This window comes from Corvus kubaryi, unplaced genomic scaffold (assembly GCF_017639235.1).
Source record: "Corvus kubaryi isolate FWS band 111438036 unplaced genomic scaffold, C.kubaryi_AGA036_p1.0 123, whole genome shotgun sequence".
Taxonomy (NCBI): domain Eukaryota; kingdom Metazoa; phylum Chordata; class Aves; order Passeriformes; family Corvidae; genus Corvus; species Corvus kubaryi.
Genome location: NW_024580658.1, coordinates 261,715 through 286,976, shown reverse-complemented (window position 1 = coordinate 286,976; position 25,262 = coordinate 261,715). Strand labels below are relative to the sequence as shown.

General features: G+C 56.2%; 1 protein-coding gene across 3 annotated transcripts in view; it reads right to left on the bottom strand.

The window, feature by feature from the left end:
• KCNH6 (potassium voltage-gated channel subfamily H member 6) overlaps nucleotides 1–25,262 on the bottom strand; it is a 32,805-nt gene that overhangs the window by 6,455 nt on the left and 1,088 nt on the right. Inside the window, exons 2-9 of one of the 3 annotated variants that reach the window (XM_042050577.1) lie at nucleotides 22,850–23,080; nucleotides 14,532–14,687; nucleotides 11,768–11,877; nucleotides 9,667–9,979; nucleotides 7,928–8,139; nucleotides 3,260–3,688; nucleotides 2,120–2,519; nucleotides 1,699–1,898 (exon numbers count right to left, since the gene is read on the bottom strand). In XM_042050577.1, the coding sequence (XP_041906511.1) occupies nucleotides 1,699–1,898; nucleotides 2,120–2,519; nucleotides 3,260–3,688; nucleotides 7,928–8,139; nucleotides 9,667–9,979; nucleotides 11,768–11,877; nucleotides 14,532–14,687; nucleotides 22,850–23,080 (2,051 nt within the window). Of the gene's footprint in view, nucleotides 1–1,698; nucleotides 1,899–2,119; nucleotides 2,520–3,259; nucleotides 3,689–4,969; nucleotides 6,369–7,927; nucleotides 8,140–9,666; nucleotides 9,980–11,767; nucleotides 11,878–14,531; nucleotides 14,688–22,849; nucleotides 23,081–25,262 lie in introns of those variants that run through there. The other 2 variants (XM_042050658.1, XM_042050745.1) reach the window with 2 other exon arrangements.

Here is a 25,262-nt window from a genome sequence, read left to right as displayed (position 1 = left end):
TTACTGCTTGTGCTTGGGTACAACAGCACTCCCAAGCAATAAATAAAAGTAACCAGTTCAATCTATTAATACCCACTGGTGGCATATCCCCTTTTTCATCTTTGCACCCACTAATCTTGGATGAATGAGAGCAGAAACTGGCACAAAGAGCACAAAAACCTTAATTAAACAGCACCTGCCTGAATGCCAAGAAGCAGCAGCACGGGGCAGTTGTGTGCTGTGACAGCTAAATATACCTGTGCAAATACCTCATGTTGAACAAAAGCTGAATCTGAAGGTGACATCAAGGTAAAACTCGCAATATGGAGAAAGCTGCTGCCACCAATGACTCACAGTGCCAAGGTGAAAACCACCTGGGTTTGGGGTTTTTTTTGGAGAGCAGCATATGGCCCCGGGGTCCTCCTTGCTGTCCTCTTTGCTCACATCCTGCCGGTGGCCAAATCTGGAACAGCCATGCTGGGGCTGGTGAGCATGACTTGTTCCTGGCTCCATCATGATCTCCCAGGCTAGCAAGAGTGTTTCCCTACTGGGAAATAAGGGGTGGAGGAATTGATTGGGCTGTGGGGTCATTGATGAGATTGTGCTGTCTCAGCAGCACCCAGCAGGAATTGGTGTGAGCGGCAGCACGGCTGAGCCGCAAGCTCAGCACTCACAGGGGATTTGTGACCTGGGTTTGTACTAAGCCAAGAGAACCTGTGCTTGGTAGGGTGCCATGGCACTGCTTCTTGTTGTTGCCACTGATGTCCAGCCCAGGGTGTCTCCTCCACCAGAGAGGTTTAACCCGAAGCTCTCCCAGCAGCAAACCCCCAAAATGCTGCCCAGTTGTTTCATGTGGCAGCAGCAACTTTAGAGGGAGATGCTGAATTCATACAAATCTGTGTCCTGATGGTGCTTAGGATCAAATCTTAAGGAAAAAAAGGAGCATGAACTGGGAATGAGTGGGCTGATGACCTCCCCAGGGCCAAGAGATCAGGAATACGAGGTCCCATGTCTCTCCTTGCCTTATCCTTTCTCATTCCTCTGCCTTGCTTCTGTCCGAGCCATCATGTCTGTGCACTGAATCCCGGGGCCGTGACTCAAGTCCCCAGCCCAGAACACCTTGGCCGAGCCACCTCCTCATCCCCGCAGAGCCCTGGCGCTGTTGGCACAAGCCTTCCCACCAGGCTCGGAGCCCCGGCACCTCTCCAGCACAGCTCCACCATTGATCCCCCTTTGCTAACAAACAGCTGCCTCTCTGGGCTCTAATTAAAATGGATCGAGGTTTATTTAAATGCCCTCCTTTCCCTGCTGTGAGAGCAGGATGCACTTTGCTTAGCAACCGGCAGTGTGGAGAGGAGCTGGATCGATACCTGCTCCACTCCTGTGACACCAACAGACACCAGCCTGAAAGTGCTCAGTGCCAACAGGGACTCTGAGCTCCCCACCAAACCTGCTCTCTGGCCAAGAAATGTGCTTATGACCCTGAAAAACCTCCGGGTAGCTGTAAAGGAATGGGCAGAAAAAGGGGAGAAGGAGAAAGGGGGATGCAGGAGGTGGAAATGCAGGAGGTGTATGGATAGAGTCTGTCTCCAGCCTCCCAAATCTCCTGCCTCTGTGCTGGTCAAAAGGATGGAAGTGTTTGGGTGGACCCAGATCTAGACACTGTGTTGTTCCGGACAAAATGCTGTGAGGGCACAAGGCCTCCCTGCCCATACTCACTGCGTTCATGTCGATGCCATTGGTGTAGGACCAGGCGTGCTGGAAATACTCCTCCAGGCGCTGGCGCAGGGGGTTGGGGATCTGGTGGAAGCGGATGAACTCCTTGACCCGCAGCATCTGCGTGTGGTAGCGGGCTGTGCCTGAGTAGAGGCGCTGGATGATGGCTGAGACGTTGCCAAAGATACTGGCATACATCAGAGCTGCAACAAGAGAGCAGGACTCAGCGGGACGTGGGGAGATGCATGTCCAGCTACATTGGACCTGCAACCAGCAGATTCCCAAAACCCACATCTACCAGGACCTGAAAACATGTATTTCTATCACCCCAACCACTTGTCTGTGCGGAAGAGGCATAGGCAGAGGGAGATGCTCCAACCTCCAAAGCAGGGATGGGGACAGTGGGACATGCGCAGGCACTCACAGCCAATGAGCATGACACAGATGGAGAAGATCTTCTCGGAGTTGGTGTTGGGCGAGACATTGCCGAAGCCCACACTGGTGAGGCTGCTGAAGGTGAAGTACAGGGCAGTGACGTATTTATCCTTGATGGACGGGCCAGAGGAGAGGTCGCTGTCATTGTAGCGCTTGCCGATCTGGTCGCCCAGGTTGTCCAGCCAGCCGATCTTGTGCTCCATGTAAGGCCGCTCCACGTTGCCGATGGCGTACCAGATGCAGGCCAGCCAGTGGGCGATGAGGGCGAACGTGCACATGAGCAGGAAGAGCACGGCTGCCCCGTACTCCGAGTAGCGGTCCAGCTTACGGGCCACGCGCACCAGGCGCAGCAACCGGGCAGTCTTCAGGAGGCCAATGAGGGTGGTGGTCTGCAGGAGAGAGGTGAGAAACCTCAGGGACAACCAAAGGATAAATACGGCATGTTCCAAAGGCATGTTCCCAACCGAGCCATGCTTCCTTTGAAGGATAAAAATGCATTTCTAGAGTGTGAATCACCTTGTCCTGGAGGTGACCTCTGAACTAGGTCAGATGAGTCACAGCACAGGAAGGGCAGTTTCCCTCTGCTGACCATAAAGGCAACAAGCTCTGGGATTAGAGGTGAGCAAGTGAGAAGAGCCAAGGCCAAGCCCATGTTTCCCGATGGGTCCTCACCTTGCCAGCCATTGCTCCCAAAAGAGCTGCCTTTCACTCCCAGACATGGAGCCTCCAGGCAGTACAGTAACTACAGGGTTATCCCACTGCCAACATTTTGAGTCTGGCTGGCAATGCACCCCCAAATTCACCCACAGTGGAGTGTGGGGTCAGCCGTTAAACTGAGCCCCCAGCCTGCTTTGCTGGGTCAGCCTCAGCAAGGGGCGTGGATCCAGTCTTAACACTTAGAGTAGGGACTGCCTGACCCTAAAAAATGAAATCCCAGGTCCCAGCTGCTTAAAAACCTGTAAAGACACCCTTGTCCACCCTGTGACCAACCACCCCTCTCCCCATGGATTTATCCATCTACCACTTACCATCAAACCATCCACATCCCTCTCTTTCTCTCCCATACATCTCTCCCTATCCATCCACAAGTCCCCTCCTGTCCTGATATACCCCCAGACCCTGCTCTTACCTCATCAGAGCCAGAGCGGAAGATGAGCAGGTCAAAGGGGATGGCAGCCACCATGTCAATGAGGAACCACCCCTTGAAGTAATGAATGGCGATCTTGCCGGGGTGGCTCACCACCTCATCGTTGATGTTGACGTAGGTGGTGCGGAAGTTGATGACAATGTCCACGATGAACATGATGTCCACGATGAGGTCAATGATGTTGAGTGGGTCACAGGTGTAGCTGCAGTCCCAGCGCTTCTCCTCCACCTGCTCCTCGTTGAGCAGGAAGGCAGCCGAGTAGGGGGTGAAGACCGCTGTGTAGATGACCAGCAGGAGGATGAGCCAGTCCCACACGGCCTTGAAGGGGCTGTAGTGCAGGATGGTCCATCGGTGGATGCGTGGCGCCTGCAGCTTGTACTCGGGAAGGACATCAGCACCCAGGGACAGCACCTGCCAGGAGAGGGATGATGAGAAGGATGGGAGACCAAGAGAGGCTGGATAATGCCAGGAACCAGGCAAGAGACTTCCATGTGCTGGTAGAGCATTGAGGAGCACACAATGGTTTCCTATAGCTTTTTCACCTTTGTTGGCTCTATATGTTTGCCCAGTTGCCCACTGTGGCTGGCACCAAGGTCCTTGTCTGTCTCTGATGGTCACAGCACCCTCAGGGCAGCTTCTTACCTGCTTTATGTCCTTCTGACCCAGCAGAGAGGAAAGTGCCTGCTGCTGTGCCTCCTTCTGCCCTCAGCTCTGTGCCACCTCCCTGGGAGCTGCTGGGCATCCCTGGCACAGGTTGTGGGATGGGCAGAGATGCCATCCCATGGCTGTGTCACCTGAGGGTGACAGCACATTAGGCATCCTGCAAGCCTTGGACCATGCCTTTCTCAGCCATAGCAGGTATCTTCCCCTGCATGTCCTTCTGGCACAGTTGCCCTCCAAGCAGGGGGATAGCTTGGGCCACCTGCAGCAAGGCCTCAGGCAATGCCCATTTCCCATCTCACCTCTGGCCACCAATGTGCAAACACCATCTCAAGCATGCAAGCACCCTCTCATGCTGCCATGTGTCCCCACGGCTCTCTGCTTTCATGGGGACACACTCCACAGCACCAGTGAATCCCTCACACATCCCAGGCCTGGCCCAGCTCCCCCTCTAGGACTAATGCCAGCTCCTGATGAGCTCTAAAGCCACCCTGGGGACACAACACAAGGCACTGGGGATGGGAGGGGTGGGGTTGTCCCGCTTTGGGTGCTGAGGGGTGGTGGCATGAAGGGGCTTATTTGGAGCTGGGGGCAGCTGGATCCCCTTCCTGCCCCTGCTGCTCCGTTGTCTCCCAGTGTCCCTGTGGTGCTGGGACCAGTGCCAGTTGCAGAGCAGGGTGAGGGGCACCTCAATTCTCTCTCCTGGCCCTGAGACCCCAGCTAAAAGGGAGCTTTTTGCTGGGCTGCAAAGGAGAGGAGAGAGCAAAGAGGAGAGAGGAGAAAGGAGGATCCACATATCCCAAGGCAACAGTGATGGGCATCACCACGGCTCTGGCAACAGATCTGGAAGAAGGATCTGATCCTTCCTGCACCAACACCTGTCTTATTCAAGGGTTTCCCAAGGGCTCCTGATGCTGCAATCCAAAGTGAATCCATCCCTGTAGCCCCATCCCACAGCAAGCAGCGGCTCCCGCAGCCCAGAGCCCCAGGACACTGGAGGGTCCCGCGTCCCGGAGGTGCCCCTGCTCCTACCTGCCTGCAGCTCGCCCGGCGCCCCAGGCGGCAGCTGACCCTTGAAGTCCGGGTGTCCACCATGGGGGCCCCCAGCCCCACACGCCCAGGCAGCGTCCGGCACGGCGGGCGCAGCGCTCGGGCCGTGGCATCGCCCACGCAGGCACGCAGGCACTCAGCCAGGCGGGTGGGAGACATGCGGCTGCGAAGGGCATTCAGGAGCCCAGCGTGGATTAATCAAACCTAATCGATGCTGGGGCCCCCGTGGGGACAAGAGCGCCAATGGAGCAGCGGGAGCTGTCGACGTCGTTGGTGGATGGCGAGGGGAGGGATTGGAAAAAGTGACCCAAACGCAATCGTTGTGGAGGGAATGAGGCACCAGTTGGGCTTGGGGACTGGCTCCCGTGGGGATGGTGGGGAAGGGGACAAGACAACACCAGTAAAATGCTTGATTCCCAAAACCAAGATGCACCTAGAAGACCTGAGATGGGCTCCTTCACCTCGTGCCTGGGAAAACCAGCAACGCTCCCACGCTCAGCAGCTGAATGCTTGTTCTGCCTGGCTGCAGGCAGCTCTGTGGGGCCAGTCCTGAATTTGGGCCACCAAATACTGTTCCCTATGCTGGGGCACCTGCCCTGCGCCTCATCCCTGTTCCTGGCACCTAGCTCTTGTGGCAGAAGCAAGAACAGGTTAAGCCCTCTTGCTTTCCAGGCAGAAATGAATAAAAAAACGCAATCCCAAAGATCTGAGGCAGAAAAGGGTAAAAAAACAACCCCCAGAAGAGCATCCAAACCAACACAGAGCTAGGGAGCAGCAGCACCCTTGTTCCTCTCTGCCCCTAAGGGATGGCAAGGTCACCCTTGGGTGGCCTGGGTGGCCTGGGAGTCTCTGCAGGTGGCAGTGCCAGTGTTCCCCGTGGCGATCCTCCTGGGTGCCCCTTCCCTTGTCCCCTTCCTCCTGCACTTACCGGCTTCAGCTGCAGCCGCAAGCTCATGGTGTGGGGTGCTGGGTGCTGGCAGTGGGGTGCTGGGTGCTGGCAGCGAGCGAGGGAGTGCAGGAGGGAGGAGGAGGAGGAGGGAGCCGGGTGTGTATGGGCTGTGGGTGACAGAGGGGGGAGGCTCCTGTGGCCCTGGCTAACCCAGGCCATTGCTTGTGCCCCGTGGTGCCCAGCACCCATCACCTTCCCTGTCCCTTGCTCAATGCTGGGGATAAGGGCACTGGGGTGGGGGCCACTCCAGTATCACCAGGAGAGCCTCAAGCACAAGGGGCTGGGCAGGATCAGGCCCATGGTGCTGGCTGCAGGCTGGCAGTGACCCAGTGTCACTCCCAGCACATATCCTGACACAGCTCAGATTCCCATCCCTGTCCCCAGCACCCTCCTGCCCAGTGGGGCAGTCTGGGGGCGACTGGGACACATGCCTCCTGCAGACAGGACCCCAGCCTGGTGACACCAACCCCACAGCATCCCCACGTGCCTCCAGCTGTGCTCCAGAGCCACAGCCCTGCAAGGCTGAGCCTGGGACCTTCACTGCACTTGTGACCTGCCCTCCCTGCCAGCCCAGTGTGGGGCCAGACCATCCCAAACAGCCCCTGTCTCCACTCCCTGCCCACCCACTGGTATTTTTGGATGGTGTCTCGCTGCTGTCTCTGCCTCACCATGAATCATTTAACAGCCAGGAGCAGGGAGCTGTGGCTTGGTGGGAGGTGTGGGGGACACTGGGGTGAGGACAGGCAGGTCGCCCGTGGGAGGGGGAGATGCGGCAGGGAGGAGAGGTCCATCCTGTCCGGTCCCATCGCACCCCATCCCATCTGGAGATTGACAGTGAAGATTGACCTCTGTGGGCACTGCACTGCAGAGCCCTGCAGCTCTGATCCCATCACTCCACAACCAGCTACTGAGTGGCCAACACTACCGTGACAGTGTCGCCCCAGTGTGACCATTGATCCCTGGTGTGTTCTTTGTGATGGGGATGGGGGCATGGAGGCTGCTCACCCTCCCACCATGGAGTTCAGGGGCTAATCCTGGGTTACTGCAGTCGCCCCCAGATTAGAGGGACTAATGAAGGGGACAAGCCAGGGGGAAAACAAGCCTAAGATCTGTTCCATGATGTGTGAGGTGGGGAGCCCATCCCCTGTGCGTGGAGGCTGTGAAGTTAAAGGTTTGCTGGCACCGAGACAGAAGGAGAATCCTGCATAGCACCCCACTCCGATGGAGCAAACTCCCAAGCCTGGAGGCTTTTCTGGGGTCAGAAGGCTGCATTTTCATTAAATTTGCCCAGGGCTGCTGCTGGAAACAATGGGAGGTGCCCTTAGATGTATTTCGTACATTGAGGCTCTCCCATGCCTCAGTTTCCCCACAGGTAGAAGAGCTCCCTACTCGGGATTGTGGGATCCGTCAGCACCTTTCATGCACTCTGACATCCCCATGGGATGCCCCATTCCATGCGCGTCCCTTTGGGCGACAGTGCTAAGTGTCCCCTGCAATGACAGGAGGTGCCGCACGTGTCGGTGACAGTGCAGTGCCATCTGCTGTCTCCCAGGGGATCCTGTGGCTCTCGGCATGCTGACACCAGGCCGGGTCCCTGGCTGGGCACCTTGGGGCCAGCGGTGCCCCAGAGGCTCCATTCCCAGCGCTGGGGGCAGGAACAGTGGCCAGAGTTCCCCCCAAGAGAAGCCACATGTGCACACGAACATGCAAATCCGTGTCCCCTTCAAGGCCATCATCGCGAGAGGTTCATGCTGGTGTTTCCCCAGCCACAAATTACCAGAAATACTTGTTTAGGGGACTAAAACGAGCATTTCAGCCATTCAGAGGAAGGCATAACCAAACACAGGGATACTGGCATTTCTTGGGATGGAATCTCCAGGTGACACTGCCCTCTCTGCTTCTCTCCTCCAAAAGCCAGTGGTTGTGACTGTCCCCCAGCAGCAACACCAGCACCCCATCACTGCCTTGGTGGCATCTCACTGCCCACATACCTGTGTGACCTTCTCAGTGACGTTCTGGGTGCGCTCCATCACCTTGTGGGGAGCAATTATCTCAATCTCCGTGGTGGAGCCCGAGCGGTGCTTCTCCAGGTTGAACTCCACAAAGTTGAGCGTGAACTGGGGGATCTGGCTGATGGTCCGGTACTTCATGAGGTCCGAGTCTGAGGTGGAGTTCGGGGGGTTGAGTTTGACATGGGAAGCCTCTGAAAGAGGATGGAGAGGAGCACTGAGAAGGGCAGTGTGAGCAGGAACAGATCCCCAGAGCCCTGACCTCATGTAGGACCTTCAGGAGTTGGGGACCGCCACAAGGTGCCACCAAAAGGTGCCAAAGTCTGCTTGGCCATAAAGGCTTGGCTTCTTCAGGCTGGCTCAGACGAAGGATGCCCAACCCGGGATGCCTGAGAGAGAGCTGCTTTTCCCACACATCACCCATCTTTTCACCATTAAACCTCCTGCAGGGGGCTCAGACCAGCTGCCAAAACACAAACACCCAATGTCCTTTGCTACCCCTGAAGACTGTAGTGGGTTAGGGACCAACCCAGTAAGATTCACCAGGGAGAGATGCCAAAAACTGGCATGAAAACAGACAAAGGAGGAGGTCATTCTCCTCCACCCTTGCATGCTTTTGCCTGACAAACAGCTGAGCTGCTGTCTTGGTTTTTGGCCATCAAACTGAACCAGGAGTTGGATGATATTCCCACTTGGATGTATCCTCTACCCCCAGCTCCAGGCAGGGAGGTCAGAGCTTTCTCTGGAAGAAGAGCTGTAGTGGGGATCCTGACAGTTCTCCCTGGGGACCTGCCTCTGGGTCACCCCAGTGCAGGACCAGGGAGGAAGCTGTGGAGGTGGTCATTTCATGGTCAGGCTTGTGGCAATGTGTTGTCACGAGTCAGAGCCTGTACCCACACCCAGGGCTCCAGGAAGATCCCCAGGCACTGTACCCAGTGTGTACCAACCTTTCCATCTCCTACAGGCAGGGTAGGGATATATTTTCAATTTTTTACCCCTTCTAATCCTTGCACTCTGACATTGACCCAAGTGGTGGTGTTGGCAGGAGGTGTCTGAAGGCATTGTGAAGGTGCCCAGTGAGCACCAGCCACCCTGCTGCCACCCTTCTCCCTGCTCATTCCCCTTCCCTCCCTCTACATTGTGCCTCCTTCTGAGGGTCCATAACCTGTGACTATTGAAGGATCATGATGCCCCACCCCATTTTTCCTGCCAGATTCCACAGACTGATCTCTCATCCCCAGTTACAGAGGCTTCTCTTTCCTGACCTCCGTCTAATTTGTCATCATCACTCTCATGAGAACCAGAGGTCTGGATGTGGATACCATGGTGAAGGATCATTCCCTCCAGCCCTACGGAGCGGCCTGGCTGGTGCCTCACCCACCTCCAACACATGGACACAGCTCACACTGCCCATGCCTGCAGACCCCTCCCCTCCCTCCAGGGAAGGCGGGATGGCATCGGGATGCCCCTCGTGTGGGCAGCTGAACGCAACCTCACACGGTCTCACATATCACACACAAACCATGAATGGCTCTACCTACAGAGCAGGACCTGCCTGTGCAGGGAATCGCAAGGAGACCAGTGGGTTTTGGGGAGAAGACCCAAGTAATCTCCACTTTGCCAAGGGAAGAGACTGAGACCTCCCCCCCAAGATGTGCTGAGGCCATCGCCAGAACCCTGACTCCCGCAGTAGAACCGACAGCTCCGGGGTTTTTCCCTACCTGAGTTTGCCCTCCTTTCCCTGAATTTTCTCTGGAACTCAGACCTTGCAGCCTCAAAGTTGTCCAAGGAGGAGACCCTGCGGAGGCTGTGGAAGCTGCCCCCAGGGCGAGACCGAAAGAAACCCCACGCAGGGTACGACCCTCGTGGGCCCAGCACGGGAGGCTCTTGTTTCGGGGACGAGTGTTGTAGGGTGGGGTCGGCCTCCAGGCTTGGCCTCCGCTCCTTTTCCAGGAGGGATTCGGTCTCTGACTGCATACAGTTTTCCTTGGGCGATGTCTTCAAGTCCCTCAAAATCAGGGAGTCACCACCAGGCTTTAAGACAGCCAGGAGAAAGCGTTGTATTAGAAGGAGTCCCCACGTGCTGGGGGGGAAGGAGAGGGAGCTGGGGTGGGTAAGAGGAGAGGCAGAGGACTGGGAAGCACTGCGGTTCCTGAGGTCATCTCCAGCCTGGACCAGGACCTGCTTTGGAGTGGGGCGACCGAGTCCCTGGGGACCTGGCAGCTCCTACCTCCTACCAGCTCCCGCCGGAGGCTGGGCGGCCGCGGGAAGGTTTGCAAGGCGATGCTGCACAGCTGGGAAGCAGGTGAAAGCAAGAGAAGAGGAGACCTAGGGACAGGCTTGCCTGGAGGACCTGCTGTGCCATGTGTTTTTCCGAGATGTCCCTATGTCCCACCACTGGGGCTGCCCTTCCCTCACCTGCTGCAAGAGCTCAGGCCACCACTGAGGGTCAGTGCCAGGCCCTGTGCTGGCGTTTATGGGAGAGGATGTGCTCTGCACCAGGAAGCACTGGAGGAGCTCCTGGGTTTGCAAATTTGGCCATATTGGTCCTCCTTCTCCTACAACCATCATTAGCCATGGCTAAACCTTTTTCCCTGGAGACCTGACTTCTCCAGAGTTTCCAGACTTTAACTTCTGCAATGGGGTGTGCAAAACAACCACCTTCTGGAGCAGAAACCCGTGTGCCTGTGCCCCCCCAGTCATACCCATGGGAGGGACTGTGTCTCCTCTCACTATCCCTAAGGCCCTTGGGCCAGGTTTTGGGATGGGGTGCCTGGAGAGGCTGACTGCTGGCTGGCCCTGCACCTGCAGAGCTGTGCCCACTTGACCAAGCTCCAGCAAAGTGGTGGATCATCAGGTTGTCCTCAATCCACATTTTCTATGTGTGTGCCCTGAAACACTGCAGTGCCCTGGGCAGCTCCAGCCTGGGGGTACCCAGAGCTTTTAGCAGTGCTGCTGTCTATAGGAATGATGCACCCAAAGCATCTGATAACCCTACACGCATCTTCAACCTACCACAAGCACAACCTCTGAGAGGACGGGCACCTTCCATCTCATTATATCTGTGATTTGGGGAAGCAGATTTATCCAGGCTGTCTGGATATACCCAGCACAGCGAGACCCTGGCACCTGGGGATGCCTTAGCAGAGCAGAAGCCTCCTGCCCACAGCCTTGAGCTGCAGCATTTCAGAAAACAACAGGTCTTTGACTGGAGGTACCCATAGCACTTTTGACAGTCACCAAGGAAGCCACCAAGAACAGCAATCTCTAAACAGGTCCCACCAACAGTTTTTCAAGGTCAGCAATGACAGCATCACCCTCCATCATGGGAAGCAGAATCTTTGCTGGAGGGCTGAGAAGCTGGACCTGCCTGTGCTGCCTGGTCCCTGCCAGGAAAACATGGGGAAATGAGCCTGGCAGTCCCTGCCAGTCCCTGCTCAAAGCACACCTGCTCCACACTCCTACAGCCACCAGCACATCCCCTCCCTGAGGTGGGGACAACTCCCTGGAGCTCCACCATCCTGGACAACTTGCACTATAGAGCCAGACCTTCCTCCCCGCTTTGGCACATCTCCTGTTCCCCCCACGAGCCACGGAATGTGCAGAGCAGCACCGTTGAGCTCCAGCCCACACCAACAAAGCACCGCGCTCGCTGCCAGCCCTCAGCGGGGCCAGCGCTCGGCACTGACCCAGGGCCAGGGCCCTACCGCTGGACATGGCCCGAGCCACAGCAGCTGAGGGGGAGCAGGATGGGGACAGCAAGGAAGAGCGCTGGGACCTGGCCTGAGGCGTGGGCTTATATCAGACAAAGGCTACGGTTACCTTTCCATAGTCAATGGCTACTCCATCAAACTCACTGGTGGGCAGAGATTTCCGCTGGATTTTGAGTCGCCGCAGGGACGGGAGACTAAACTTCAAAGTCCTACTTTCACCTTGTTAAAAAGAAAAACAAAACACAAGAGAGAAAGATGTGACCTAGCTGCACGTGATGGCTGAAGTGAGGCGGGACAGGGAAGAGGCTACGGAGAACTCTAGGTGGCTTTGGGGGACGCACATGCTGTGTGGCCCTTCCTCCTCCAAAGCACTTGCTATTCCCATGCCATCACATCGCCGTGTGCTGAAGGCAGACCCTGACCTGGCAGCAAGCTCTGCTGAGCTGGAGAAGAGTTCCCTACAACTGCGGATGTGAGACGGGAAAGGTGCAGAAAACCCCTAAGCCAATTAAAGAGGTTAAAGCCACTTAAGGGATTTGGACCTGGAGGAAATCGAGCCTCTAAATCTCCTTGGTGGAAATTCAGGAAAAAAACTGCACAGTAGATGGTAATTTAGAAAGGCATTGAAAGAAAAGTAGTTCTAGCAATTTTGTTCCTGGATTTGTTTTGGATTTTCAGTGAGGGAATTTGGACCACACAGTGGGGTCCCTTCCTGCTGTCACAGGGGACCAGGAGACCACCTCACTGGAGACTGGGGCTGAGACAAGGGCAGCCAGGGCTGCTAGGAGCTGTGAGAGAGGTGCAGGAGAGGAAAAGCCCAGATGTGGAGAGGACCCAATGCCCCTGGTTGTGACACTCAATGCAAAGTCACTTGTCCTCTTCTAGAGGAGACCATGATCACTTGCTTCTGCAGAGTTCGTGTGAGCAGCTAGGTTCACACCCTTGGAGCCTGGGTCAGCCCTGGAGCTCATCCAGCAGCACCAGCTGTGCTCCCTAACTGCACGAAAGGTGGCCTAAATCCTGGGGTGTGTGGGATGTGGCATGAGCTCCGCAAAGACATCGTCCCCTGGGAAAAAGCAGCACGCTGAGGAGCTCTTTGGTTTTGGCAGGATTAACTTCCCTAACCCAGCCCCAAAACACCACCGAGCTGCTTGGGCAGGGTCCCAGCCTGCCCAGCTGCCCAGAAATGCCCTCGCCCATGGGGTACCACGCAGGCTCCCTCTGCTCACCCCATCCTCACTGTCCAGAGCAGCTTTTCAGCTGGAAGAAGCAAAGCATCCGACTTTCCCTGCATACCAATGAGCTGGGGACCAGCAATGCAGCCACCTGTGGCCAAGCAATTAAAGACTGAGTCAGAAGACCTGTGCACGAGAGCCTGACCTGGACTGGCACCAGCAGCTCTGGCCTTTCCACACTCCCTGTCGCTGGAGTGGAAAACCCAAGAAGCACCCCTTGGGATGCACAACACAACATCCAACATGCAGGGAAGTGACAGGTACTCTTGATTTGGGTGCCTTCTGCCAAAGGTATGTCTTTGGGTGGGATGGGGTATGGGTACATTATATGTTGAGATATTCTGAGAGCTGGTGGGGCTGCAAAGCAACGCTGGTGCTGGAATTTAGGATTTCCTCAGCAGGTCATGCAGAGGGGGTAGCTGGTACTAAAGCAATCCATCGAAACCATGAATCTCATCACTTCACAGGCATATGAACACATGCACAGTGATCTGTCCCATCACACACGCACACACACATCTGTGAGCCCCCTGTGTGCATGTCTGGCCTGAGCACACATAAACCCATATAAAACTCTGCTGGTACCTACTGCCATACACAGATGCCTCAATGGCTCCACGATATAGATATGCACCGAGTGGGAATGCACTCACACACTCCAGTTCAGTGGACAGTTGTCCCATTGTTCCCTGATGTGGCCCTGGCTCTGACCCTGGTCCTGCTGTGCCACCCCACGTGCCATGGGGGACAGACCCATGTTGCTCCCACAGTTTTACTTTGAGGCCTGCCCAAAGCCTCCCAACAGCACCCCTAGGGAATGTTGTCGTGAAGGCAGATGTGGGATTATTTCCCTGACTCAAGTAGAGGTGACTGGCACTGAGGGTGGTATGGAAGGAGGAGATTGAGAAGCTACAGCTCTTTGTCAGGTCTAACATCTGCATCCCTGAATATCCACATCCCCTCGAGAGCCTCACCACAGCTTCCCTTTGATTCAGTCTTCCCAAAAAAGGGAATTTGAATTTTCCACTGTCTCCAAAACCCTGGAATGAGCCTAGGAGAGCAGGGAACAGCCTGAAGCTGGGGCAGGCTGAGCTGTCGCAGCGCAGCCATCCTTGTACCATTCACCTGCAGTGACATCCCCACAGCACAGCCATGCTGTTGGTGACACCAGATGTCCCCTGGCCCTTCCAGTGACCCCACACACGGGTCCTGTCTCACATCAGCACCTCCAGCCCAAGCCAGTGTTAAATGTGGAAAAGATCCAGCAATGCGGGGGGTTCACGGAGGGACTCCACGGCTCCACTTGCAGTGAGACCTCCTCTCATAAAAATGCACCATCCCATGCAGGGGGTCAGTCCCCAGCCCTGTTCCCAGGTCTTTGGGATTTCAGGAAGTGTGTGTGGGCAGGTGTGGATGTGAGGGGAGCACAGATGGCTCAAACAGCCTTTTCCCACCCAGCTGGGGTTTGGTTGGACCAGTCCCTGAGCAGGCAGAACTGCGGCTGTGCAAAGACACAAACCTCTTCCCGTGCAGGATCCTGCCCATAAGGGCATCCTTCAGTCCCCACGTGCTCCCAAGAAAACATGGGATGAGGGTGCTGCACTGCTCTCCCAGGTCCCACCGCCCTCGGACACCCACCTTTGTTCCAGCTCTGTGACAGGCGCTGGTGCAGGCTCCGCCCGGTGCTCTTGGCGATGAGCTGTGCCAGATCCTCGAAGTTGAGGATGAACATGATGACGACGCCTTCCTCGTTTTTCACGGGCACCACATCCACCAGGCAGCGGAAACACGAGGCTGCCAAGCAGAGACAGGCTCAGGGGGGCTGCACAGGAGATTCTGCTCTCCCCCAGCACCAAACACTTTCAGCAGAAAAGTGGGTTTTTAAGCACTTTGATGGGTGTATTCCCTGCTGGTGTGGAGTGGAGGATATGGAACGTGAACTGAGCCCTGGGAAAGGGCCACATCCCTGACGCATCCCAATCACACTGATCACATCTCTTTTTTCTGTCCCAGACAGTCATTTATATTAATGTACTTGTGAGCAGCAATTAAAGAGTGAGTAATTAAGAACTCAGGAAGTCCCAGGTAGCGGTTTAACCTCATTAAGCATCCTGCTTGTAATCACACTGCAGTTAATTGCCCTGCAATCACCAGGCAGTTTTTGGGGACTGGATGCAGGCAATGGGGGTGAGCCTGACCACATGGGCAGCAGGACTGGGTGGGATCAGTGTGACAGTCCCCAAGGACACCTCCTAAAGGCATGAAGTGGTCAGGCATGGCCTTGTCTTGTCCTGCCATGGGGAAACTGAGGCACAAAGGGGGCACAAGGACTGGCTCAGTGTCCTGGGAGTGAGGGAGGCTATGAGGATGATCCCAAATGTGGCCATAGGGATCTTCCTGTTGGATGTCAGCTCGACCCTGTGGCTCTTCTTGTGCAGCAGACAGGTACCAGTCTGCAATTAGAGATAACTGGAAACACCTGCAGGTCTTTTCCAAAGCACCAAGTGAAGGATACAGGTGGTTTCCCCCCTCCTTTGCCAGCTTTATTCCCACCAAATCCCCTAAAAACCCTACCTGAGGGTATAATCACTGTGAGTCCCTTCCTTGAGCTGTCTGCTGTTGCTTTGGCACTGGTGGGAGCGGGACCCCCCCGAGCCACAGCCGCTGTCACAGTCCCTCTGGCAAAACTCCCTGAGCATCCCCAGGCTCCTATTCCAAAACTCCTAGAGATGATGGAGCACCCAGCTACCATTCCAGCCGAGATGGAGCCAAGCCACCTCCTTCCTTGGCAGTTTTTGCCCGTGCAGATCCCTGATCTCGCCATTCCCCATGCTCTGATCACCGGGGATTAGCGGATCGGGCAGGGCTGTGCTGCCGGCCGAGGCAGCGCTCTGGCCGTGGCCCCGCTCCAGCCGGGAGGGGCATGTCGGCCTTTCTGCGTATAATTTTAAGGAGCTCAGGGCCTCCCGTAATCAGGAGCAGATGGCCGGCATCGGGCAACTTCAAAATCTGCCGTGACGTCAGGGATGTGCACATACACGGACACACACACAGGCACAAGAACGGGAAAGAAATAGATATGGTGAAATCTGTTTAAAGACTCCAGCAGCCGGGATTCATTTCTTTCTTTCTTTCTTTCTTTCTTTTCTTTCTTTCTTTCTCTCTTTCTCTCTTTCTCTCTCTCTCTCTCTCTTTCTTTCTCTCTCTCTCTCTTTCTTTCTCTCTTTCTCCATTGCTCACCACAGGGAGAGGAAATCCACTTAAATGTGTGATCTGGAGAGGAGGGGGTGGATTTCTGGCAGATAAAGCTATTTGGAAGGGCTGCACGGGCACACAGCAGGTTACCTGTGCATGGAGCAGGAAGAAGTGAGCTCTTTGCCCTCCCTTTGTCAGGATTTTTAGGGATCTTTAGATCAGAGATGTCCTGTGAGTGATGCTGAGTGAGTGAGGTGTTCTGGGCAATGCTGAGGTGGCATGTGCCCAGTGGGATGACGCGGTGCCATCCCCAGGACGCCGCGGCTCTGCCGGTGTTGATGCCGACGCTGGTGTGTGCAGGGGCTCTGCACAGCTGAGCCCACTCATGGGTGCTTTCTCCTTTGGTGTCTTAGAAAATGGGGAGTTTTCTTCCCCGGGGTGATTTTGAAGCATCGCCAGCTTCCTGGAACCCACATGGTTCATTGGCATGGGCAGCCATCAACTCCACGCTTCCCCCTGGACTGGGAATTCTGATCCAGGCAGTCCAATCCTGGCTCAGGTGCTCTGCCCTCCTGCATTCCTGCACTGCTTCACATTTCCTTCCTAAGTTCCTCCATGGCAGTGGTAGGGGATGGGCTCTGAGCTGTTCTCAGGAGGGCTAGATCACAGCAGGCCCTATGTGGCATGGGAAAGGGTTAATCCCATGGCCAGTGCTGAACAGCTGAAAACTGGGCCCACTTACATCCAGTTGGAGGGATATAAGGAGCAGCTGGAAGGTAGCTGCGGGTGGGTTTGGGTGGCAGCTGGTGCCTGGTTTGATCCTGCAAATCTGGGAGGTGCTGAGCTTGAGCAGCCCTGGTCAATGTCACTGTGAGCCCCTCGCTGATCCCTTCTCAAATTAAATAAAATAGACTATTTCTGTTGGAAGGGAACTACAGCAATAGTCTAGTCCAATTGCCTGGCCAATTCAGGGTTGATGAAAAGTTAATTGGGTGTGAAACCCTCCAAAACCAGGGGAATCACCCCAAAAGTAGCCCCACCAGGCACAGTCCTGCATGCCAGGAACTCAAGTCCTTGCTCAGACCCACATCACACAGCATGGAGGTGTCAAGGAAATGAGGGAGTATCAGGGCCAGGGATGGGACCAGCACATTCCCTTAAGCCTGGCCCAAAGACAGGGCATTCCCCCAGGATTTGGGGTCTCTGTGCAGCTGTGATTTGGGGTACCCCCAGCTCTGTGGAGAGGCTGCAGCTGGGAGATCCTTGGCACCCTCTACCCTGACTCAGTTTCCCTGTGGTAAGCCAGCCTGGGCTCTGCTGAACGCTGAGTCTCCCCATCCTTCTTCCCGAAAACCAGGCACCCCAGACCTGCTGTAGCACCAGTGGGCTGAGCCAGCCCTGGGAGGGACCTCAGGCCTGCCCTCCTGTCCTTGTTCCTCAATCGACTGTCCCCATCCATCTGACTGTCTCTTCCCTTCAGCTGTTCAGCTAATCTGTCTCCATCCATCTAATTTTATCCAAATGATCTCTTGGAGGAGCCCTGGGGGCATTCACAACCTGCCTGTGCTCTGTGGCCACCTGCATGAGGGTGCCTGTGCCCATGTGGGGTGAAACCCAGCCTGGGGGCTGCAGAAAGGGCTCGGCAGGTGGGGTACGACAGGGATGCTGGTTTGAAGGGTCCCACAGCCAATGTGGTAGGCTTGTATGGGCTGGGAAAACCAGCTCATTCCCTTAACTCCTGGGTTTGATCCTCCAGCACCCAGCCCACCTCCCCCAAGCTGAGTGAGTGCCTGGAGGTTTGTGCTTTCTGACCCACCGTGTCTTCTGATCTTGATAAAAGCCAGCACTTAATAACATTAAAAATGTCATTGTTGGGGCCCCTCCTTCCCTGTCCCTCTTATCCCCCACAGCCACCGGTGGTTAATGCATTTGTCAGTATCATCAGTATTAAACTAATCAACAGGACACGGGGGTTTCCGAGAGCCGGACACAAGCCAGTATTGTTATGAATATTAAAAAAGCGAGCTATTAATCTGCGCTTGGAGCTCTTACCCAGGCCTGCCCTCCCCCTGGCTGGGAGATTTAATCTGCAGGGTCTCATGGCAGAGTGGCTAAATCTATAGTGGTATTATATAAAGGAGCAGAGGAGAGGGGCTGGGAAGGGCACGGAGGGGACGGGGACAGGGATGGGAACAGAGCTGTGCTCTGGGGATGGCTGGCACACACAGAGAGAAGCTTGGAGGGCCAAGCTGTGCTCCTATCCTGGGATAAATCAGTGTCAGGGCTGGGTAGAACTTCAAAGGGAAGCGCGGATTGCTGGGAAGCCCTAAAGCAAATCCCTGAGGTGGTATGGAAAAAAATTGAGACAGAGTCAGAGCTAGTGGGAGATGGGTCACCCTTGGGACCTGGGGTGAGCCCCTGCAGGTCTGCATCCCCCTGCACAGGGAGGGGATGTGCAACACGGGGTCTGCCCCAGCCCCTCTCTGCACAGCCACACAGGGCATCAGGAGACTGAAACCTACCAGGACGCCAGGCCAGCAAAAATGACCTTGTTAAGTAACATCAGCACGATGGAGGTTCCCCTGTGCGGTCTGGAAGGGCAAGGATTCCTGCACTTACAGGCTTCTCTGGCTGGAAGCAGCAGTGGAGAAGGACAACCAGGAGTGTCAGGTGGCTGAGGGTAACCACCAAACTGTGGCCACAAGAAAGATCCAAGCCTAGCAGGGCAGTTTTGGGTGCAGGTGGAAGGATGCTCTGATCCCCAGTAACCAAAAGGGGTCCTGGATCAATACAGGGGGTTGGCAAAAGGCATCTTAACCTCCTCTGCAAGTGAAGTGAGTGGTCACATCCAGGCCCTCAGTCCTTCCCTTGCTAAATCCTGCTGGCTGCAGGAATTACTACATCTTAGAGCAGGGCTGTGTGGCCAAAGCTGCGGTGCTGATAGCATTTCCTGGGGCTGTCTGGCTATCCCAGGGCCCTGTTCCCATGGCACATGGGGCCACCTCCCACTGTGGATACAACAGTCATCGGGGATGAGGATGGAGGGCTTGGGGTGGGAATCAGGGACTCTGCCAGGGCAGGGATTTCAGGAAAAAGCTTACTCCAGGAAGCATTCTTGGGGGTACTGGGGATGACCTGGGCCTGTCCTCTTGTTCATGGGACATCAGGTCCAAGCAAAAAGCATCTGTGGAGCAGCAGAGGATGAAAAATGTGTCTCTTCCAGCTCTGTGCCCTAGTCACACTGGGGTCCAGCCAGGGCAATGGGGGTGGCTGGAGCTGCAGCACAGCCATGCCAAGGATGGAAGAATTGGCTCCACAGCACAGGATCTCTGGGACCAGAGCTTTTGCCATTGTGAGGCGGGATGTTTATAAGTTCCCATCTGGAGCTGGGCCATGATGTCCATCCCTTTCCCGAGGTCACAGCCTGACCCTTAAAGCAAACAGCAAACAGCCCCAGCTTGGCATAAACCCCATAGGTTTGTGCAAGCCAAGAGCTCAACTTGGGGTTGGGGTTTGTCAGCTGGCTGTGCCTTCCTGCTCCTCCAACACCCAAGAAGTCTCCTTAGTCCTGCCTTGACCACCCCATAGGGCAGGAGCAGAGGCTCCCTGGGCTGCCAGCACCAAATCCCTGACAGTGCCAGGATCCAGCAGTTGCTGATGGGATTTGCCCTCCTGCTCCTGGTGGGCATGTCACATGTGGCTGTTTACAAAGCTGTGTGGAGAAACCCTGGCCGGATCCATCCCTGCCTGCCTTAGCCAGGCTTGCTGGCAGCAGCTGCTGGAGAGGTGCAGTGCCATGGATGTGCCCTGGGCTGTGCCACCCCTTTGGGTGCGGTGACAATTCCCAAGCCATGCCTGCCTGGCTGCCTGCTCGGATCCCCCATGGGGACCTGTTGGGGGAATACGCTGAGTGACACTGGGCACCCCAGTCACTCTCGGACCCTCCCACTCCTGGAGCCCCCAGGGGAAAATCCTGGCTTCCACACCAGTGTTATGAGTTTGCCGGGTCCGTAATCCTGGTCCCTAATCCAGGTTCCAAGGGGACTGTCACAAACTGCTGCTGGAGGGGATGAGCTGTGGGCTCTGCCCTGGAGGGGATGGGATGGAGGGGCTGGGGCTGCCCCACCATCTGCTCCGGCTGTCACAGCCACATCTCCCCTTTCATATTCATCAGCATCACATTCATGCAGATTAAGTGGAGCGAGTGCCACCAGCTGCTGCTGCTCAGGCCATGCTAGCACCGTGGCACTCAGCACCCGCGGCCACCTTCCACCCTGGGGTCCCTGTGAGCCCTGGCCAGTGGCTTTGCTGCAAAGCATCACCCCTGGGGAGGGAAAAAACCCAACCCTGGATGCAGCTCAGCTCCACCAGCTCCTCGGCGTCATCTTCAGGGGATGCTGGAGGATCTGAGCTCGCCCTGGCCGCAGTGGACAGTGTGTCCCCAGGGCTGGAGGCCACGGCTGCTCCTTGCTGCGGCAGGAGCTGATCCCGTGCTGACCCCCCTGTCTGGGGCAGTCCCAGCTGTGTAGCATCTTGTAAGGAAATTAACTTTTCACTGATCTCCCAGCTTTGAGCCTGGGGATTAGAGCCCACATGGGCTGTGAACGGGCTCTTCTCTCTTTCTGAGGCCTTTGTGGGGCTGGCATGGCAGGGAGGGACAACTGCCCTGGCTGGGCTGCTCCCATCTCCCCCCACAGGTACTTGGCTCTTGGCTCCAATTCAGAGCTGGGCTCGCTGTTGGCACCCCTGGCTCTTTTGGCTCTGTTTATAATTAAGTGATGACAGCACGGGCATCCGGGTGGGGACCGAGCAGCCAGGCTGTCCCCAGGGACACGCATCACCCCATCACTCAGCATCCTGCCTGTCCCCAGAACCCACCAGCCCAGACACCCTTGGGTGCCCCCTTCCTACCTACCTCCATCCATCCCACCCTGGCCTTGCTTGGGTGGTTCCAGTGGGCAGATTTTGGGTATAATATTGCCTCTGTCAGCCAGAAAAGCGAGGAAACAACCCCGCGAGCTGCAGAGCCGGGAGTACCGCAGTAATAAACAGCAGGTCGAGGCTGGAGATTGGTGCTGCTGGTATGAAAAGGAGGACAGGCAGGTTCGGAGCTCCGCCGGCTAATTAAGCAGCAGCTCCCTATAATGCAAAAGCCTTTTCTTTGCCGATAAGACCCATTTATAATGGGCTGAGCGGTCGCAGGCTGAGTGCTGGGGGGAAACAATTGGAAAGCATGCTGCTGGTGGGGTTGGGTTTTAAAAATAGACATGAAGGGTTTGCTTCTGGGCTTTTTTATTTTTTCCCCTCTTTTTTAATAAGAAAGAGAAGAAAGCAGCTCAGAGCTGCACTGAGAGTTCCCCATGGCCTAGAGGAAGAGCAGGGCTCTGAGGACAGCACTGAGCATCCTGTGAGCCCAGCAGGAATGCTTCAAAGCAGGGAGCACGGCAATGGATCGATTGGGCTCGAAAGCCAAGTAGTCCCCAGGGACGGAATAGGAAACTATCTTGAGGGAGGGAGGGAGGGAGGGAGGGAATGGAACAGGGCTGCACATGCTGTCCTTGCCATGGCCAGAACATGGCCACGCACTGGCACTGGGATGGGAGCAGGGGGACAGTGTGTGCCGCTTCTCTGCGTGTCTCCCGCATTGTGCTGGGCTCCAGCCAGGCCCTGCGGCTGCTGAGGGGGGACTTGCACCCAGCCCTGGCACCACTCATGGCCCCTCTCCACCCAGGACAGGCCCCACAGGAAGAGCCTTGACCGAGTGGCCTGATCCTGCCACCACACAGGGTCAGGGCCCACCAGGATAACACGCAGAGGTGCTGCCAGTGAATAACTCCGGGGCCGATACGCTGGCACCTGGATGCCAGCCCGGGAGATAGGGTCTGGGAGGGAGGCCAGCACACCCAGGTGCCAGCCCCCAAGATGAGGTGCTGGGCTGGGAGCCAGGGTTCCTGCCTGCTTCTTCCTTTTGCTTCCAGTGATTCTTCTCTAACTGGCTGCCTGGGAACTGCCAGCAGTGGGGCACAGCACCGTGCTCAGGCCAAGCCCCCATCAGTACAATCTGAAGCAATGGGAAAGCTCCACAGGTTAAAAAAAGGAAACACTTCATATTTTTAACCTCCTGTGAGCACTGGACCTGCATTCCCCTGGCCTGGGAGCCCTGGCCACTGCTGTTTTGTAGCAGCAAGCACTAAATATTTATTTAACTTCCTGCCGTATTAGAACTAATCACTCGTATTTTCCATCAAAGCTTCATTTTCATCTTAACGTAATTCCATCTGTGCACGCACAGCCGCATCCTGCTCACTGGAAAGGCAGCTCTGAGGCCGTCAGCTGCACCCACTCTCAGCAGAGATGAGGGGTCTGTCTCATCTCGTCTTGGAGCACAGACTGGGAGACCTGTGTCCCAGCTGGGCTTCCCCTTGGGCTTCCCACTGGATTCTCATTCCTGGTGCAGGGATCCCACAAGCAATGCCATTGCTTGTCCCAGGAGCTCTGAGCCATCCCCAAGGGCTCACAAATGACCTGATTCCCAAATAATCTGGCAACATCCTCCACTGCTCAAGGTCCCAATGTGCTCCATCACAGCAGAGATGCCTCCATCCCACCAGGAGCCGCTATGGATTTGCTCTCAGCAAAGCCCTGAGCCTGGGTGCAATCCTGATGCCCAGGTAGCATCAGCCACCACTGGCTTCTCACAGCCCAAATCCAGGGCAGGTCACACCTCCCACCACTGGATCACCCCAAAAAGCAGCTCTTACTGTCTTTGCGGTAGTAGAGGATCTCGAGCTTGCACTCCTCAGAGCCGAGCAGGGCCTGGGTGAGCTGGGCAATGGAGCTCTTGGTGGTGTCGGGGCCGGTGAGGAAGTCGCAGGTGCAGGGCCGCTGCATCACCTCCACGCGGGAGTAGCCGAACATCTCGCAGAAGCCGTCGTTGCAGTAGATGATGGCACAGTTCTCCATCTGGGCGTTGGCAATGAGGAACTTGCGGTCTGCGGGGAGGCAGGAGAGCACGAGGCTTAGAGGGGTGGTGGGGACCCACAGGGATTGGGGACGGCCTGGGTGCAGGGGGGGAGCTTGTGGTTTCTGATGTCACCCACTGTGGGGCTTGTGCAGAAACAGGCTCCCTGGGGACACCGGTGACAGGTCTGGGGGGAAGGTGGCTGACCTCAGCCCACAGCATGCCAGGTACTATCTTGCCTTCTGCTCTGCTCTTCAGAGAGAGAAAGTGTTCCCAGTTTCACGTGTATTTGAGACTGTTGCGACAGGGGGACCCAAATGGGGTTTCTCAGTAGAGGCAGTTTTTGCTGGGGTTGGCCAATCCCTGCAGCCTTGACATCTCACCGCTGGCATGTGGGGACTCTCTGCCGTCTAACACACGGGCAAGCTGTCCCTGACCGGCCCTGCAGGCAGAAGGAGAGCTGCAGCCTCTGTCCTTTCCCAGGAGCTTATCAGGGACCTGAGTTATCTCCGAGACTTTCCACCCTTGCTCAGGTTTGACTGAAGTCAGGCAAGGGGCAAGAGGAGGAGTAAGCGTGAGGCTTGGCTTCATGGGAAGCAGGGGTGAAACCCATCACATTAATGATTCTGCTAATGTTTTGTAGCATAATTGTGCCTTTGGGCTGAAGGTGAAATCCAGATCCCCCTGGGCTTTGTCACCCCTGTGCTCAAAAAGAAAAGTGCTCAAGTGAAGGAAAGGGGAAACTGAGGCAGGGAGTGGTGCTGGCCCATTCCCTCCTGGCACTGCAGCCACCTAGGCTGGGCTGAGGCCAGACTCACTGCCTTGCCAGGGTGTGTGGCAGCGCTGCACAGCCCACGTCATCCAGCCCACATGGAGCCACTTCCATCCTTATCTTGGGGGTGAGCTTTGATTTGGTTCGATTTTGGTTTTTTTTCCAAGGATATCGGGGAGTGCTGGGCTGTGGGACAGGCTTGCTGGGATGTGACAGGGGCCTGGATGTGTATGTGATGGGATGCCATGTGCCCTCCAGCACCATCTCCCTCAACATTTGGCATCAGCTCTGGGCTGGAGCTGGAGGCAAGTCTGAGCAGAGGGTCCATTTGGAGGCTGCCTCCCAGCCCAGACCCCAATTAATCTCCTGGATTACCCAGGAATGGCATCTGCAGCCTGCACGCTCCAGAACCCTGCTGCACTCCAGCCTCACTGGGAATTTCACCCAAATGCAAGAGAAACCTCTGCACAGCTGCAGCACTGAGCGCCAGGACCTGGTGGGGTGGGGGAACCCCTCCCAGGCACATCAGGGCTCTCCCCAATGGCACCTGCAGAGTCTCAGCTCTGGAGGGTGCCTCCCAGGAAAAACAGTGTCCCCAGGGATGCTGCACAAGTCTCCTGCTTCATTCCACCCTGTGACAGCCCCTTGGTGGCCCTTTGTGGGGGACTCCCACTCCGGCACCTTTCCCTTTCCCACACAGGGCTGATGACGGTACCGATGCTGCAAACAGCACAAACCACCACAGACAAATGTTTCCCAGTTCATTCTTCCCGATCCTTCTATATCCAAATTGCTTTGCCAGGTGGAAGGCAGCACAAGGAGGGACCTTCTCCCAAAGCCCTGCTCCTGGGGCACACTCCCCACCTGTGATGAACAGTTTCCCCCATCCAGTGTCAGGTCCATGGACTGGATCCAGTCTGGATCCTGGCTGGGCTGGCGCAGGACAGGATTTACAGGGCTGGCAGGGCGCCGGAGCAAGCTGTGCTGAGTGCAGGGATGTGACCAAGACCAGGATGGGAAGGAGCTGCAGAGCCAGGTCTCCTTGGGGGTATTTTCACCCCCCAGTTTACTTTCTGCCTTGCCCTCACCTGCAGATTTTGCCTTGGTCTCACGGTACCAGGGCTCTGCCCTGGTCCTGGCAGGGAAGAGTTGGGCCTCTCTGGCTGCAGCGGGGACTCACCAGGAGCAGCTACACCCATGGGAGCTGCGGTGTTGGGGGTGAAGGCACCCACAGGCATGGAAGAACTCACTGCCTGTAGCAAAGATGTATTAGGTGTGCTGGTTTGGTGTCTCCCAACACCTGTCACAGCACGAAACTGCTGCGGGGGAGTGTGGGGTGATGTTTTGGCAGAACCCAGCTGGTGCCCGACATGGCTGGCAGAGTGCGGGCAGGGAGCAGGCAGGGAGCGGGAAGGGAAGGGGGGGCCTGGCTGCGTCCTCA